Below are 19,112 nucleotides of genomic sequence, written 5' to 3'. Positions count from 1 at the left end.
TTCTGCTGCATGTGCAAGGACTCCGCTGGATCTCTTGGAAGCTTGTTCACAAAGCATCTGGTACTTGGGTGTGCAGTGTTTTGTGGGTAGGAGACTGGCCTGCTGTTGTCAGTTATGTTTGCTGCATTTGGATGTTTCAGGGTAAAGTAACTGGGTGCTGTAGTACATGTGTTGCAGGGCAGGGGTGAAGCTTGCATTCCATTCCAAAACTGGGATTAAGTAACAGTCTGTCTGAAGTTGGTTTATTTTACAAAGTATCAGATTTCAGCATAATTGACACTTTTATCCCTTTCAACTTTGTTCTCCTCTGTGGTCTGCATTCTTCCCTCAGTCCATGGGATCCACAGCTCTGCTTGAATTATATCTTGCAAGAGATGATTCCTGATTTATTGTGTGCCTTTCTGAGCAAGAAATTTGGGATAGCCTTTCCTTTCTAGCATGGTGTGCTCTTTCGTATAACCCGTACAGAATTACTCAAGCAATAGATTTTAGTGGGCTCACTGTAACTGCACTGGTAAAAGAACACGGAAATAATGTTTATATATTAATAGATTTTTTGCCTGTCTAAGGGTTTGAGAAGTTAAGCAGACAAATTTGATGGCAATTAATAGCATTTTTTCCCACAGCAGCCCTTTCTTTTCCTCCTCCTCCTTTATCTATCAGCAGCTCACTTATTTTTTCTATCAGCCTCTCTGACAGCCAGTTGACATGTCCCAGGCTTCCCTTCCCCCTCTCATGTCCTTCACCAGTTATAACTATTATAATTTACGTCAGCAAGAAAATTTTCATTGCAACAAGAAGGTGAAATAAAACCCCCTATTCAACAGAATGCTGTCTGAGATATCATCTGAAGGAAATAAGACATTCTCACTGTTCTATCTGATGTTTAGTAACCCCTTTTTGGTGATATTATAATCATCACTTCACATGTTATCAGTACTAGCAGTCACTTTTGTTAGTGACTTCTATTCTGTGTATAATTCATTATATTTAGTGACTGTTTTGCTGGAGAGGGCACAGATGAGCTAAACAAGGTATAAATCCAATCCTCCCTTTTTTCAAAGTAAATTTTTTATTGTTTTACTACTGTATGAGGAAGAATTATTCTTAAAATTTATATAGCTATCATAATGTCTTGCTCTCATCTTCTCTACCTACCTAAATATCATCCTTTCATTTTTTTTTCTTCCTAACCCAATACTTCAAATATTACTCTAATCTTGCTTGTTCCATAGCATCTGAAAAAATAAAGGTGATTGAATTCTTGTTGCTAGTGTCTAAACAAGTTGAGTTTAATTTTCTCTGATGATATCATGTCTATGTTTCAACTGGAAGTAGAATATTTTTCATATCAGTTCACCAAACAATCTTTATGGTCTATGTTAAAGATGAAATATAGAACAAGTGACATATTTTTTGTGACTTAATACACTTTAGGATTGGTTTGATTACAATGTCATAGTCTTTGATTTCAGTCATGAAATACTGCAGTAATGAAATATTGCAGTCCCACCCAAGGTGTCTGAAATGTGCAAATCTGATACTCATTGATTCATTTGTCATCAGTAAAATGTCACTGTCCTGTTGTTCTTGGTTCTATTGGATTCAGTCAATTAGAGCTATTCTATTCTAGCTACTTTGGGAACTTGATAAGTAATAAAATTACCTTACCCTATTTCTGCATGACTCTTTTTCTGTTCCCCCAAAATTGGGGATGAAAAACTGAAATGGCTCCAAATTCTTCCTTTCCTTAATTCTTTTTTTCCTTTGGTCTTTTTTCATATTGAAGTCAGGTAGCCAAACTACTGGGAAGGATTTCTAATTGGTATTTTCTTTTGTACATTTATTGACAGACAGCTCAATATTTTTGAGGAAAAAAAAAGTTCAATCAAGTTCTAAGTCTATAAACCAATGGGCTTTTGAAAGGAGATGTAATGGAGAAAGATTTGGTGTAACTATTTTTGAAAAACTATTTTGAAAAACTGAAAGAAACACACCTTTTATTCATGGAAATACTGCTTTACTTGCTTAGCTGTCCTTGTTTGAGTAAATCCTGTTCTGTTCAGCAGTGATCTTGGTTATGGTTTTGAGCATTGTCCCGCCCTTGTATGAGGAGTTTGTTGTATGTTGTGGAAAACCATGGTGCCCTCTGGGCTACAGAAGGACAAGGATTCTCTCAAAGGAGATCTGATTCTGGTATTTCTACAGTATTTTCTTTGTTTTATCAGAGGCAGCACATTTAAATAGAAGAATGGAATTTTGAAGTACTGTTGGCCAGAAAGTAAGGTGTTATGGGTAAATTAACTTGTGAAACATTTAAATACATTTATATAGAGAGTATATGCACGTTTATTTTACACATATTTATAAAATGCTTGAATTCAGGTACTGATCACATATTATATGACTAAAGAGGAAGCTTTTATTCTTTCCAGTAGAATCCCATTGCTCAGCTGGATTTTTTTCTTACAGAAATAGATTTTTACTGGTATAATTTACAGACCAATAAAGCAAAGTATTATTTTTTAGGACTTATTTGTAACATCAAATATGCAGGAAAGCTTCATAATGTAGATCACATGTAGTGTTTGTGAGCCTTATGTAAAGTACTTTCCGATTTATGGCAAAATTATAAGTTATGTATATATGATAATATGGTGTAACATAAATACTTTTGACATGTTTGCATTGGCTGCATTAATCATAGCAAGTAGAGCAGTTAGTTATGAAGACTATTCAAATAATGGCCAATAAAATGCTTTTAAGCATCATGTTCTGCATGTTCGAATTTGCAAAAATGTTTTAAAATATTTGCACTAATGCTTTTCTATCTGGGAAGCTGAGATTTGGGGCCTTTTCTGAACAGAAATAAAAATCATGCCACTAGGTATTAGTTGATATATTTTGACATATTTGGGATTTTACTGTGTTGTCTATATTATCCTCATGCATGTCTTGCATTAATTAAATTGGAGCTTGGGCTTTTTTCTTCTTCTTGAAGACTTCATGTCTTGTGTCAGCTAGATTTTTCTTAAGTACATTTGTCAGAATTCATTGGGCAACACATTCTCCAATGAATTCTGTCTAGTCTAGGCGAAAGATGAAAGAGAAAATATTTTTACAGATTTCTATAAATAGACTGTGAAAGATTTTTCTGTGCTATGAGATTAGTTGTTTGATTTCATAGTTGCAGCATTAGGAGAGGGAAAGCCTATGTCTTGGGTATTGTACCTAATTTGGTTTTTGTTTGCTAGAAATGACGTTTTCTTTGGTTTTTAGTTTCATACCTATCTGTCAGAGCATTATTGTGTGAGAATAAAGGAATGAAATATGTTTAGAAATCAGTTTGTTTTTATTTTGAACAGCTTGCATGGTCTGAAGCAGTTAGTAGCTTAGTTGTAAGAGTCAGAAAGCAAGCAGGACATTTAGAGGCTGGGGTAAGGACACCATTCTCATCTTACAGCTTATTGTGCAAGAGCTGCAGTATGTGTTTCTATGTGTCTGTATATTGTGTCTTTTCCTGATCTATAATAGGCAAATGTTCATTTCTGTGTGTTGTAGCTGTAATAAAGCTGGGAAGTTGCAAACCATAGGGGTAGATAACTAAGATTGCCTCTTTTGTTTTTCCAAGTAAAATGTCTATGTATCTTCTTCAGACTAGACAGAAGGTGGACATTTTTTATGAAGATGGTGGCGAGGCACTGGAACAAGTTGCCCAGAGATGTGATATATGCCCCATCCCTGGATGGGGCATCCCTGGAAACATTCAAGGTCAAATTGCATGAGGCTCTGACTAACCTGTTCTAGTTCAAGATGCCCCTGATCATTGCAGGGAGACTGGACTAGATGGCTTTAAGGGTCACTGCCAACCCAACCCAACTCATTCTGTGATTCCTTGTCCAGTTTTCATAGTGATTTTAATAATTGCTGTGGTTTCTGTGCATAATACACTGGTCAGACACTAGACTGCTGTGTTTGAATCTTAATCCATTACAGCTCATGCTTGTAGCTTCTTTCCAGTCAAAGCACAACCCAGACACTGCCTTTTGTCCCTGATAAATATATTCAGATTATAGCTTCTCTCTTCACAACTCTCTCAGATTTAGGAATGCTATTCGCTTTGCCCACCAAGAGAGGATTTTCTTTCATGCTCTCCAGCAATCTCTCACTCTTTCCCCCACTAGTATTAGTCACTTGTGCTTGTGTCAGCTTCCCTTTTTGTTTACTCATCCATGCCATGTTCCTCTCGGCCCTTCTTTGTCAGTGCTTGCCTTTGTTTATCTTTCACTCTTGCTGTCTTCTTCCCTAATTTCTTTCTTGTTTGTATTGTATTGTATTATAATGTATTGCTGACTACTTTTAGTCCATTCCTTCCTCATTTTTGGTTGCTGCTAAAGGAGTTACTCTTCTTTCAGGACTACTGTGTCTTCAGGCTCTGAAAGGAAGGTGGTGGGGTTTTTTTTGCTCCTGGGTACTAAACTTTTGCACATAAGGTTAAAAGCCAAGGTGCTGGTGGCCTCCAACAGCTTGATGCTCTTGCATGTGAGAGCAGTAGCTCTTTAAAGAGACAAAATATTTCTGCTGGTGAAGTCAGGAAGGAACTGAGTGAAATTGAAATCAAGTAGCTTCTAATGGACGTTGAGACTTGCTAATGCACTCTTTCTGGGGAAACTGTCGAGGCTAACCTAGAAATCTCACTGGAACTGTCATCTCTAGCCATCTCCTATCCCCTTAGCCCACCAAGCAGTAAGTGAGGCATGCTTGTTGCATTAACATGTCACATTACTTGTGCACACCAGTATTGCAGTGTGTACACTGCTGAACCACAGAGACCATTGTAGGCACAATTCCTGCGGTGGATGCTGGCATTCGAAACGGGGAAAAGCCAGGTAAACACACTCCCTGCAGAGCCCTGTCTGGCATTGTGTGGTTTTTCTTTTGCTGTGTCTCACTGTTCTACAGACAGCAGTTCTTACAGACTGAAGGTTGGGAGAGTGTTTTATGGAACTTCTGTAATTTGTTCTGACATAGATGAATAATAAAGTCAGTGGCAGCCTTACTATAAATCACTGGTCTAGGCATGTAATTATTTCTGAATTTTTTTGGCTGTGCCTGTTACAGAAAAAAATGTGGTAGCTGATTTTTACTAGTTAACATCATTATTGGATTGGTTCACGAATGGGACATGTGTATTTTATAATGTAAAAGTTGTATGCAACTGTTATTCTTCTTGTGCCATTGACTGATGTTGAATTTAAGAAATTATGAAAACATTGAAATTAGTTGTTTTCAATAAGATAATTTAATGCCTTCTAGTGAGTCTGTGAAGGGAATTTTTAATGCTTCATTGTTCTGTGTAATTTTTATGGTTTTGCTCCAAATCTGTCTGAGAACAAGTATTTTTGCTGCCCTATATTCTCTGCTTGCAGAAGAGTCTCAGTTGAGGTATTTTAAGGATAGTTATTGTAAATGGATATTTGTGCTGAAGTTATCATTGTGGAATTAAAGATAAAAGTTGCTGTTAGAGTACAAATCTATGCAGCATCACATAACAGCAGTATATAAAGCAGCATTGTTCCAGAGGCTGTTGACAGGCCAAGTAAACAGGAAGTATCACTGGCAGTCTGTGGAAAAAACCGTAGTGGTGAGCTCATAAATGTGAGTAGGCAGGCAGAACAGACTAATCCCACCACCCTGGGTCAGTTGCATAAGGATGCAGGATCTGTCAGACCTAAAGAATTTTTCCAGTGATCTGGAGTTTTGAAAGCAGTGAGTTTGCCCTGAAAAGTTCAGGCAAGTATAGCAGAAAAAAGGGAATGGGGACCTTAATGTGTAGGTTTACCCAGATTTTGCTGAGTAAGAAGTACTACTTTAAAAAAAAAAAAAATTACCGACCCAAAGCAAGTATTGAGAAATGATGGGTTTTGTCTGTAGCTGCAGGCAGTAGTAACAAATCGAAAGATTAACAGTCATAACTGTCTCCCTGAAGAAAAAATTTCTATCAGCAGAGGATGAGTTAACCTGTAGCACTGTCTGTTCCAAAAATGCTCTTTGTCAGAGGAGAGGCAAGGCTGAGGGGGAGTAGAGCATGAAAGGCAGAGGGTTTAGGAGCCCACTGTGGTAGTTTGCAAGAGGAGTAGGGATTTACTTCTTCTCCCACATGACCAGTTATAACAAGTTAGAAAATATCCTTCAGTGACACAGTTTTTCTAAATTTCAGCCTTTTTGTCAGTCATTTGCTTTGTTTGTCTTGAGACTAAATAGATTGAAAGTCCACAGATAGCATGTACCATTGCATGCAGTCCTGAAATTATCTATTTTTGAAGTATGATATCTAGCCATTGTCAAACCAGATTCACTATTTTACTACCTGTGCACAGGAAAAAAATGCTCCTCTGGTTTTCAGGTTATAACCTTGAGATCACATGATGTATTGAGAATCCTGGCACAGATGGTGAAATTACAGAGGCTGAGCAGTTAAAACGAGAAATTTGCTCTTGTTAAATAACTAGGGAAATCCTTATCGTTGGTACCAAAGAGTTAAATTCTAGTCTTTTGTATCCAAAATTGTGATTTATTTCTGTTGAGATTGGGCCCTAGGAAATAAATGCAGTACTGTGATGTGGTATGGAAGTCTGTACTTACGCTGTTTCAGGAGTAATTCCAAACCACAGACCTGAAAAAAAACAATGCTACTACAGTCAAATCTGGCTGAAGTTGTTTGCAGCATAACACAGAATAAGTGATGTATTTGGCACCACAGAACAAGTGTCAGTCATATGGCTGGACTCCATTCTAAGTGAAAATAGAAGCCATATCTTATGTGGTTTACCCTTCACTAGTCATTGAAAGCTGATGCCTTTAAATAAAACAGTGCCTTCTTTTTTTTCATGACATTTCCTTTTCTCTAGTTTCTTTCTTCTCCTAAAAAAACAAGTTTAGAATCTCCAAGGAAAGCTTACTTCTGAACTTAAGTTGTCTCTTAAAATGAAAGTAAAAATGCAAACTGAAATACAACACAAAAACTAGATTAGGCAATAGCATTAAAAAAATCTTCTTTTACGTCTTAAATGAGGACACAAAATGTATACCACTTAGTATCATAAGAGAGTGTCAAGCTCTTAAAAACCTGCTAAATATCAGCCCACCAATGCCTGTTAATCTGGAAGAAAACGTACATAATTCTGGACGTGCAGGAGACATGTGCAGTTTGGTTGTATAAGTAAAACTGAACAACTAATTTGATTGCTAATGTCTTTGTACTGTTACTAGAAAGTAGGAAATCCTAAAGGGGAAAAGCATTGAAACATTTTCTTAGCCAATCCTGATCTGAGTTGATTATTTCATTGTGTCTAAAATTACTTTGAATTGTGATATTTGTTTCTTCCATAGCAAGTTATGTACCTGCATGCATGCAAGTGAAGTCAAGACTGCGTTATATGGAAGCAAAGAATGATGTTTATAACTCACTATAAGTCTCCATACTTTTTATTATATTTTTGTTCCATGCAGGCTAATATGAGCTAGCTTTTTTGTGTTTCTGTTACATTTGAATCCATACAAAGCTTTCTTTGAGTCTTTTGTTTCCAATGAAAATTCTCCATTGGGCATAGATCTTTGTATTCCTTTCACACAGCTCTTTTTGTGGTACATGGGAGACTTCCTCTGAAAAGGGAAGATTTCTCTAGTGCTTATTTTCTCTGACCTTTTTCCCTGTGCATTGTATCATGTAGGGGACACTGTGCTACCATTTCACTTTTATCTGCAGAGCTACATTCAGGGCTAGCTGGAAACACAGTCATCATGTGCTTGTGTTTCTTCTCTTTCTGACCAGAGATCTGTTTCCACTACCCCCGTGTTCATGTCAAAGAACACGTTTTATTTAATTTTTTAAATACACACAATATTTAGGTGTTTCTGAGTTGCAGGGTTATGGCATGAGACAGATTTTCCAAGAGAAAACATAGGAATATCCAACTTAAAAGCTGAGGAAATTCTTGATGTGTAGTCAGAAGATGTGAAGAGTATAATGGGGGAAGGAACAGCTATGGCATTTCATATGTTTGGTTATGAACCTTGTTCTAAGAGTGCTTAACCACTTCCCTTTAGACTCCTGAACAGCATGGCTGTGGAGATGGAGAGTGAGTTGTTTTGACTGGTGTTCTGCATGTGAGGAAGTGTACATGGAATCAGAAGGAGATAAAAATAACAGAACAACATGTTTAGATCTTTTAGTAAAAGCAGCACATCTAGATCTTTTCTATGATTCTTTTTGCTCTGTGTTCTTCAAAAAAATTCACTGAAGACGCAAAAATGACTTGAGATAATTCAGATTTCAGATGAGATGGTGATGGAGAATGGAAAGAGAAGTTGGATGTTCTCCTGACTAATATTATTTTGAAGAACAAAGACCAGGATAAGGCAGCCTCACTTTACTTGAATATTGCCTGTGTTTTCTTTGCTAATAAAAAGAAATGGAACAAAGAAGCTGTAAAGTCTGAGGGTATTTTCTTTTGGAAAGTCATCCTTAATCCCAATCAAGACTGTCAGCTTAGTATGCCGAGTCTGAGTATTGACTAACAAAGCAAAAGGTTGCTGGTGAATAATGTTGATCTGTTGCTGAGAAAAAGCTGTGTTGAGTTTTTTCAACCACAATTCTTTTAAGGCGAGGTAGAAGAGATGGCAATGACGTGTCTTGCTAGTTCTAATCACGTTGGTAACAATATATTTCAGCAGATAGTAGAACTAACTTCCAAGATTTCCTGCCTGATTTTTTTTTTTTTTTTTTAATTCCTGGAAATTCTAGGTACTACAGAAGTGGTACACGAGCCAGCACAGTTTCCAAGCTGATATAGCATACATAGTTGCCTAGAAGCAAGAATTCTCCCTTTGCAAGGTAGTTACCAGAAGGAGTAAGAGTTTCTGCTTAAAACAAATATCATGGAGGGGAGATATATTTGGAATGATAAGCAGGATAGAATCTGAGGCTAGCGGTGGGTGGATGTTTTCAAGACCTACCCATTTGCTACAGAACACTATTTAAGTAGGGTAAAAAAAATCTGTGGAAAATGCAGTTGAAGTGAAATTACATTAGCCTTCCTGTATTGTGATATTTTTTATATCTTCCAAGAAGAAAATTGATTCCAGAATTGTCTTATAACTTTTTAATTGATTGAGCGAGCTGCAAAATAACTCTTATATTGCATTTAATGTACCTTCAGATGTGATAAATTCCAGATACAATAAATTTCAGAGAGAGAGTCAGTCACATGTGGACTAAAATTGAATGAGGCACTTGAGATCATTAAATTGCCTTTAGGTAAGTGTGATATAATTGCTACTCTATTCAGTCTAGCATTCATTTCTAGATCAGTCTAGTACAGTGTAAGTAAGTAACTGTTTACCTAATAGGTTTCTAACGTTTTGCCTTATAAAGTGTGTATGGACAAAAAGAAAACTGAAAAAAAGTAATCAGTATGTATGTGTACACATATGTTTCATTTTAAAACACTCATAAATAATATTTTACTCCGAATCCATTAAATTATCCAAGCTTCTGAAATTATGTATATGAAAAAATCTCATTCATTTTGCATTGCTGTATACACTGAAGTATATAGCAATGCAAAAAAACAAAATATCAGATAGTGTATTCTTGTTTTAGTGGTAGGAATCAGCAAAAGGTACTCTGTATTTACAATGATGTAATGTTATAATTTGAGTGCTGAGGCTACCAGACAAGACTAGAAAAAGTGAATTTTAAAAATGCCATTCTAATTAAACTAGTCCCTTGATGCAGATCACTGATGGTGTTTTGGCCTCACTCTTGACTTTTTAACACCAAGAGGTATTTCTAATGGCTGTGGTTAAGAGCTTTAAGCCCAGCTCTGCTAATGATCAGCTAACACCTGTTGTGGTGAAAAGCTATTTTAGTTCAACAGTCCCAGGATTAGTTTTATGGACCAAAATAAACCCTTGTCATACAATTGAGTGAGTAGCTTTAGATTTTGGGGGAAAATATGCTGAATGTGTGGTCTAAATCTACTGAAATAGATGGAATATTAAAGCAGTCCTGGAAAATGGCACTGTGCAAATGCTGATGTCTCAGCCAGTGCGGGAGAGTAAATCTTCTTCTCTGTGACTTTAATACTTTCAGGATTTCTGCCCCTCATTTGCCTAACATAAAGTCAGAGAATTTTTTAAATCATGGTAATTGAAGAGGCCTTAAAAAAAACACAGATGATCATGATTGACTCTGTAGCATGATGTAGCAACTCACTGAAACACCAAGAGACCTAATAAACAAAAATACAGAACTTCTGCTAATGCACTTCATACAGACTCAAGCATTGCTTTATTTTTTATTTTGTTATTACAGTGCAAAGGTCTTGGCATAATGCTCTAAAGGTGCCATGTAGAATTTATATTAGATGCTGCTAGGCAAGAAAGTATTTAAGACGTAACCAAGTAATAACACATTTTTCTCATGCAGCATTGAAAAAGAAACACTAACACAGGACTTGGAATAATGCCTGAAATATTACTAATTAGAAGTGTATATGCAAGTTGTCGTGTTTGCAAAGAAAAAAATGTAAATTAGCCTTGTCTTGCTAGTTTTACCCTAAGACTGTTAAATCAATTAGTAATCTGTAACTCCAAAGACTTTGCATGTTGTTGGTTTTTAATTTCTAGTTGTTAAAGCCATATAAAAAATGATGCTTTTGGTTGCTACCTAAAATTGCAGTCTGTTTCACAGAAAAAGACATAAATTTTCAAGACATTTGCTCACGTGTTGATGTGACTTCTAATTTGCAGGATTAGTTGATAATATTTTGATTTTTTTCTGGTCCAAAACTGTTTGAATGACTGGAAGTGTAGGACAGAGTTCTGTGTTTAGTGAAAGTGTGAAATTAAAGAGATGTATCAAGGCATATACAGCACAGGGTTTGATAGCTGTCAAACATACCAACAGGGCCTTTGATCTTTGTTTGTTACCTGAGCAGTGCTTTTGACCTTGAGGAAGAAAAATGTAGTAGACTACAATGCACACTGGTGTGAGTATTCCTTCTGTTTAGATATTTTTTTAATAAAGCAACCAAAAACCAATCTGCAAAATCTCTTGGCTAGTCCATGCTAGGAACAATTTTCTGCATAAATTTGACTGTCTTTTCTTCTCTTCCTTCCTACTAGCCACTAAACATATCCACTGTCATAGTATTTATGGAAGCCTTGCATCCTCAAGGTATAAAAATATTACTGTCTTTGTTTGTGTCCCGTATCTGGTTTGTGTTGCTCTCCAAGGACATAATTGTGCCAAATAGGTTAGAATTTGTCCATTTGAAACAATAATCATCTGGAGTGAAATCCTAATGTGATTTTTTTTGTTGTTGGACCTTAGAAAATATGGAGGTGTTTGTCGATAATAAAATGTGACTGGAGAATGTACAGCTTGATTGCTCATGTCTAAAGCAATGTCAGTGATTATGGATGACAGAAGATGGAAAGAGTGGATGGTTTGAAATAATTTGCTTCATCGTCCTATCTGTTTGTTCCCAAGTTAATCACTGTTGATTGTTTAGAACTGTCACATACTGAAGATGTTTTATATAAATTGGGGATTGTACTGTGGATTCCATGAGTAGTTGTTCTCCTGTAGAAGCAGTAAAGGCAATAGGCTTGAATTTGATGTGTTGTGTTTTGTTGCTACCTCTTCCAATATACTGACCAAGAGGAAATCTTTATTAGCTGTCAGGCTTTGTTTGAATTTTGAACCTAAAGTGAAGTTGTCATGTGTTAAGGTGATACCCTCAAAGAAATGAAAAGTATTTCATATATATATTTAAGTATAGAAGAATGGAGTTGTTTCTGTCTCAACTTCAGATTATTCAATTTCAATAAAATGATGGTTTATGAAGACACTGGAGGAGCTTCCCTGTTAGTACAAAAAAAATAACCTCTCTGAAATTATAGCATTAAGTCTTTATCTGAGATGAATCAGATGGGCATTTACAGATACACATTTTAGTTTATGGCTCCATTTCAACTTTTATATAAAAATACATTTAGAGATTAACCTGCAGTAATTATGTATCATTACACATAACAACAGAGAGGCTTGGTGTATAACAACAATGGAAAATAAAAAGGAAAAGTCTTGGGGTAGCATTGCACTAAAGACAATGGTGTATCAAACACAAAAAGCTTTTTATTGTAATTGTTATTCAGTATTCTGCAATTCTGAATGCATTTTTATTTTTATTAGAAATTTAATTTCTGTGTATAAAGAGCATATTTTCTATAATAATTGCAAAATAGAAACTTTTAATTTAAATATAGATAACAGGAGAAATACTCCTTAAACTGGTTGCTAAGCAATTTTTTGCATTAAACTATTTATATACACCAGCACAACAGCATTCTGTGCATAAAAGCAATCCTTAGTCACACACATTGTATCAGCTTAAATATCAAATACTATTCCTTGACCATTTAAATATGCCTGTTTAGAGAACAGTAATGAATTTTAGTTGTTCATTGATTTGAGGGTTTGTGTATGTGTGCAGCTATTACAGTTTCCTCTTAATTTGCAGTCACTGAAGGATTGGTAAACTGCTGAGTGTTGTGATAAAAATAAAAATGCTAGGAGGAATTGGAGCTCTGTGAAACCTCAGCATGGTACTTTTGTTAGTGATGCCATGTAGTCAAATCTTCTGTTGATTCCTCTTTATTTTGAAATCTTTGGGGTGGGCATGTACAGCAGAATAGGTATGTATACTTGATTTGAACATACTTGATCTGTTTGAGCCAACAGGCAATTTTTACATGTTCCTACACTAAGCAGAAAAGCTAAAAGTGGTCATATGGACTGGCTTGTTCTGTTGCCAAGCCATGGTTCTGCTGCTTAATTGTAACTAGAAATTTAGTATTTTTCTTGCCCTCTTGATACTTGTGTTTTTTACTAAAACATAAAAAGTGCGCTGGTACTGGAAACCACTTAGTCACAAATGTGCTTTATTTTAATTTACAGGGTTCTAACAGAATTGTTTAAAGTTACAAATCTCATTTCAACCAGATGCTGCCAGTACTACTGCAGATCATTTGTGTTTGAGTTTGGTTAGTAAAGGAGTTAATATTTTAGGACTTTGCTCAAAAATTCTATTATTTTTGCATCCCTCTGGACCTTGGATTGCCTTAATCTTTCTTAGGCAATTAAAAATAGTTCCATAAAGTTCATTTAGCTGCTTTCCAGGGCAGTTTTCTGTACATACTTTTTTCCAGAAATGCAAGGAATACCTTTTATTAAACACTATTCTGTTGAAAAAACATGGATTTAATGAAAGGAAGTCTTTCCACAATAATGTGGCATCTTTCCGGTTTTTCTCTAAGTTGATTATTTTTAATTGTATTTCATTTGCTTTTTCAGTCACCAGTTAGTTTAGTGGTAGGAGAAATTTCCAAAAAATTTGATATTAACTAAGTGTCATTTGAACATGACTTTTCAGAAGAAAAACTTACATTAGTTGTACAGAAACTTAAGTGTCAGATTTTTTGGGTGAGAATACCATGTGGAAAGCAAATCACATTCCTCCCTAATATCATACTATTTTCTTCCTCTTGATCTTAGTCATGAATTCCATAGAAGTTTTTGCTAATTCTTTGCTGTGTACATAAAAACAAATGAAACAATTTTAAGTTAGCTTTCAGTAATAAAGTCATTCAGCAGAGATTAACAGATATATATACAAGCAAATGCACATTTTCCCTATTCATGCCTCAGTCATATTAGTGGGTTTTTAATGTACTCACCTGATAATTGTGCAGGATATAGGATGTGGGAAAGAAGCCATAGTAGTGTCTCATTTTACAGCAAAGCACAGAATGAGTTAAAAGTTAAAAGCTTGCTATTTTGCCTTGGGGTGTGTTGAAGAAATAAGGGTTTCATGTTAATTATCTGAATGAATTACTGAAAATCATTAAATAAGGATGTAATAGTTATATGAAACAAGGCTATTGACTCTTGACTATTGACAAGACTATTGGACTGTGGATGAATTAATCCACATGAGTAATCTGAAAATCTTAATGTGTGTTTTTTTTGAAAAGTAAACACCAAAGCTCCTGAAGTATGTTAACTGAAATGGATAATATAAGGAACTAAAAAGGAATATTTTTCTTTTTTTTCTCCTCTAAATCGTCCCCAGTGTTTTGTGCTTGTTTGTAACTTAAAATAAGTTAGTAAATAACCTGGGCTGAATGTGAATTAAGGGTCATGTCTTTGGAGGCATGACAGAGGACCAGAGCTATCCTTAGGGTGCCTCATGCCTGTGACTTCAGTGAAATACTTTCACCACATCTTGGCAATTTGGCCAACAAGCAGAATATTTTTGGTTCACTGATGGACTGATGTGCAAATTCTTAGGAATTCCACAAGTGGTTGCAATTTAAATTTCTTCGTTTCCAAGTCTATTTTCAGATGATAGCTCCATCATAGCAATCACAGTACTTTGCTAGGCTACTGATAGTTTATCAGTGAGCAAGCTTCAGGAGTAAAGCAATAACCTTACTGGATAGATTTATCATAAGGAAAAATTAGAAACCATTAAAATTAATTAGTGCTGCAGTTAATAACAATCATCTTTACCTATTCCAGGTTTTTTAGCATGTCTTATATGCCCAAATAAGCTCTTCCTGACTTTGATGACAGGAAGAATTCCTGTAGGAACTCCAGCTTTTTAAAATAGTAGATGCCGGAAGGCAAAAGAGTTGCTTTGACCAATCTTTACCTTCTCTAAGTTGTGACTGACTGATGCAGTTCTTTGTCTGTTTCTCTGACAGAAAGTTTTAAGAGTGATCAGGGAGTGCTTCACACCTAGGTTCAGTTCTGAATACTGAGGGTGAAATGGTTTGTTCATGGTATCTGAATTTTGGGTTTGACAGAAATCTGTGGCTGGGTTTGATCTGGGTGTCATCACTAATGTCACCTGTCTCACAATTCAGGTGTTACTTGGAATCACGATGTGGTTTGGGTTGATAGGGACCTTCCAGGCCATCCCGTTCCAACTCCCCTGCCGTGGGCAGGGACACCTTCCACTAGACCAGTTTGCTCAAAGCCTCTCTCTCCAACCTGCCCTTGGACACATTGAGGGATAGGGCATCAACAACTCCCTTGAGCAATCTGGAACAGGTTGCCAGAAGTTTATGTTGCCTTTTGTTCTTACATACTTATAAGTGTTGCTCAATAATGGACTACTTTGCTATTAAGACTTGTGACATCTTGTTTCATTTGAATGTCATATAAGGAAGTTATATTGAATTAAATATTCTGGTTTGTATAATTCTTTGGTCATTTCCTTTTTTACATTCTGATATGATGGGAGAGGATGATATTGTTTGTAGGAAAAAAATGTGTGAAAGAATTGGAGAACTACTTTTCCCATGTGAAAATATCCTATTCTGTGCAGAAAATGTTGCATAACCTTATTTCCTTTCATTTCTTCTCAGCTTGTCTAATCTTCCCGTGTTTCTCTTTCTTTATTTTATTATTCTCTCCCTAAAGTAAGAACAATGATAACTTCTGAATATTCTCGATAGTGGTCTTGCTTCAGAATTATTATTTTGTTAATTTTCTTAGCTGCCCTTGGTGCAGTATAATGAACTTCCAAGTATGTTGACAAAACCTGCATGTTTTTAGGTTGTTCCCCCTCCGATGTTTTATTTTAAAATATAATCCTATTAGCAGAGCCTAGGTTTAATTTCAGGTGAAAACATAAAGCTTTGGATCTTATGAGAAAGTATTTGTTATCTGGAACATTTGGACATTTAGGGTATAAGATTAAAGCTTGCCAGTGGTTATGGTTAGATGTTCTGAAACCATTCTTTACAGTCTTTGAGTATAAACATTTGTGCCCTTTATACATATGTTATTTCGATTTTTTGTGGTGCTTTAAACATTATAATTAGGCAATGATAAGGTGAACATTTGAATTCTGGCTCAAAAAAACCTCACAGGACTGTGAGCTCTGTATCAGTATAAAAGTACAAGTGCTTCTTAAATGCAAACTAGGTCTGCTTCTCATTGTCTTGTGCAGTTGCAATGTTTTTTTGTATCAATAAAACTGTTGGAAAAATTCAATTTTTCTTCTGTAATTTTACAGCAGATATACCTTTCATTTTATTTCATGAATACCTTTAAAAAGCAGGATTGTTATTCAAAATACGACTCGTCATTGCTCCTGCAAAGGAGTGAAATGTAATTATCTCTGCTTGTATTCCACCCTTTTTCTCTTCAGATTTCCTCCCTCCCTGTTTGAGTTTATGCACAGCTCATGCAGCTTGCTTGCTGAAATCACTGCTCAGGTGGTGGTGTGGGAGGTGCACGCAGAGACAGAGCTCTGCTCTCCTGGGCTGCCCGTTCTCCTGCAGAGCCACATGCTGTGGACCAGAAACTTTGTGCTCTGCCCTTCGTGGGCCACTTGCTTGAAGCAGGGAGAGAACAAGGACTCTGCTGCTGGACAAGGACAGCAATCAGACCCGAAAATATCTTTAGGAGTGTTATTAGCCAAGACTTTTAGTTGTCATTGTTCTTTTTCAAAGTTAATACTGATATCTACCACTAGATAGCACAGAAAAAAATACCTTGAAGTAAAAAATTAAATAGTATGACAGAATACTCATAGGGGAGAAAATAGGGAAAAGGGTGACCTTCCCCACAAAATAAGCTTTTAAAGTAAAAGAAACTTTGTTCTAGTGTTTGCCCAAGCAATTCCTTAAGGTATTTGATTTAGCAGCTACCTGGTATGGCTGCAAAACAATAAACTCAGACACCAATGTCCTGTGCTAGGAATGCCTTGCTTGTGTTTGTCTTAAGATGAAACTAAAATAGGTGTTTTAAGTTGGATGAAATAGAGGAGAGAGAGCTCTCAGAACTAGGACATCCACCAGTTACCAGATTTTGGTGATTGTCAAGTGCCCTTTTACAAACTATAATCTACAGAATAGAGAATGTTGTGATTGTGTTCCCTTAATTAATTCCAGATTCTCAGAACGTAGAGGACAGTATAGAAGCCTTTGGGTGCCTCTTAATCTGAGACTGAGGAGAAGTCCTGAAAGAGTCAGTGCAGAGATTCTTGCTCACAAAGGGTAGGATTAGTTGAGTGTTTGGTTGTTGCACAACAAACAAGCCTTCACACTGCCTTCATTTTTGCATTTGTTGTTGCCTCTCTTCCTATTGTAGTTTTGTTTGGAGGATATTTTTTTAGATTGGTTCTTTCTGCCTCCTTTCTTTTGAAATCATTAGGGAAAACAAAACCAGATTACAACATGACAGAAATTTGTCAGGCATTAAACACAAACCATGAGCAAATTATGCTTTTTAATGCTTTGGGAGATCTCTGAGAGGAAAGAATAAAACCACTGGGGCTTTTTCTCCAGTCTTCAAATATCTATAGACAAATATATTTTCTCAGAGAAGATGGATCATATTTGCAGTGTCAATAAAATTAGCAAGGGAGCTTTCCTGCTGTCTCACTTTTCAGAAATGGTATATTCTGTCTAAAACCATACTGGAAAGAATCCAGGCAGTCTGTAAATTATTAAGAGATACCAGAATTGTATTGGCTGCATGTCTTCTATTGGACTTTCCTGAAAATCAGTGGTTGGAGACTGGCACTAAGTTCCTGGCATCAGTGCAGCGTGTTCTAAGCGATAACTTAAAATTATTTTAGGAAAACTGCTTGCATAGATTATTCCATAGTCCCTATACATCTGCTAAAGTCAAAAATTCTCAAGTCATGGCAAGTTCTAGATTAATTAATGTTCTTCAGGTTCTTAGCAAATTTAACATTTTTCATGTGGAAATGCTGTTAACCTCGGCATCAGGGCACCTTGCATATGAGAAGAGGCCAAGAGAGAATTGGATTTGTTCAGCCTTGAGAAATAGGATCCCTGAAGCTGTCTGCAGCTACCCAGTATGCAGGTGTGGAAAAGGCTGAGCCAGTCAGCCCAGGATCAATTCTTCATTTTTCCTTTGATTCAAAGTAGCCATTTTAATTTGTGCAGTTTGGCCTGTGCACCCTATAGAAAGGAGTGCTGAAATCTCAGCATGGTCTTTTCACTATTTAAATATAATATCTTGTGAAAAACACATCTCTTCCACAGTGGTCCAAATAGCAAATATGGAATAAGCATGCAGTCCATTATTCCTTCTTATGGAGGATTCACATGTGAAATAAAGCACAGCATAGCTGAGAATGAGGAAGTGGTTTTGAAGGCCACTTTTTACATTGAAAATAGGTTAAGGTTATTTGTACAGCCCTCAGTTCATGAAATAAGTCCTCCAGCCACATATTTGACTTTCAGAATAGGAAACAGCATTCATGCTTGAGACCACTTTAAAAAATTTTACTGTCTTCAATGTCTTTAAGTAATGACAAAATGTTCTTATTGTCTGCAGTGCTTGCTCTCCCAGCCCAAGTTCTGGGCCATTCAGACATCAGCGTTACTCCTTCGGACCAAACTGGAGAAAGGAAGCACTCGCAGGATGGAGCGGGCAATGAAGCAGACTCAGGTAAGGCTTCTGAGCTGCCTTATTATAATATATGTATGTGTATAAATATAGAGTGTATGTGTATATATAATCAAATTCAAATAGGCAGGAGTTATGAGATTTTGCAGTTCCTCTCTGCAAACTGTACGAGATAATTTTCTAATTATGTCTCTAAATTAGATGCATAAAGCACAAATCCTTCTGTGTCTGCTAGTCTTGCGATAAGCTTATATGTACAGGTAATGAATCATCACTTTCAACAACATGACAAGTTTTGGAAGACTGAAATTAAAATCTATTTTTGTACCTGTATTTTCTGACTTAGGATCTGAAGAGTACATGTAGATGTTCTTGAACATCAGGCTGCTACTGCTATCAAAATTTTCAATATTTTTTTTCTCAAGTAAATCAGCTCTGTAAAGCACTGAAACTTAAATAGTCATTGGTATTGTGAGAACAAGAAAACACATTCATGAATAAAGCGGCAATTTCAATTTACCATTTTGATGTGATAGTTGGTGATTAGTATTTTTATTACAAGTTTGAGGCAGTGATTATTTAAATAATC

General features: G+C 36.1%; 1 protein-coding gene across 2 annotated transcripts in view; it reads left to right on the top strand.

The window, feature by feature from the left end:
* The window catches only part of TTC27 (tetratricopeptide repeat domain 27), a 114,093-nt gene that overhangs the window by 40,480 nt on the left and 54,501 nt on the right, over positions 1–19,112 (top strand). For both annotated transcript variants that reach the window (XM_064708735.1, XM_064708737.1), the window contains one exon: positions 18,452–18,565. In XM_064708735.1, coding sequence (XP_064564805.1) covers positions 18,452–18,565 — 114 coding nt within the window. The remainder of the gene's footprint in view (positions 1–18,451; positions 18,566–19,112) is intronic.

Source organism: Zonotrichia leucophrys, chromosome 3 (assembly GCF_028769735.1).
Source record: "Zonotrichia leucophrys gambelii isolate GWCS_2022_RI chromosome 3, RI_Zleu_2.0, whole genome shotgun sequence".
NCBI classification, from domain to species: Eukaryota; Metazoa; Chordata; class Aves; order Passeriformes; family Passerellidae; genus Zonotrichia; species Zonotrichia leucophrys.
Note: the sequence above shows the minus strand (reverse complement) of the source record. Positions and strands in the feature narration are given on the sequence as shown.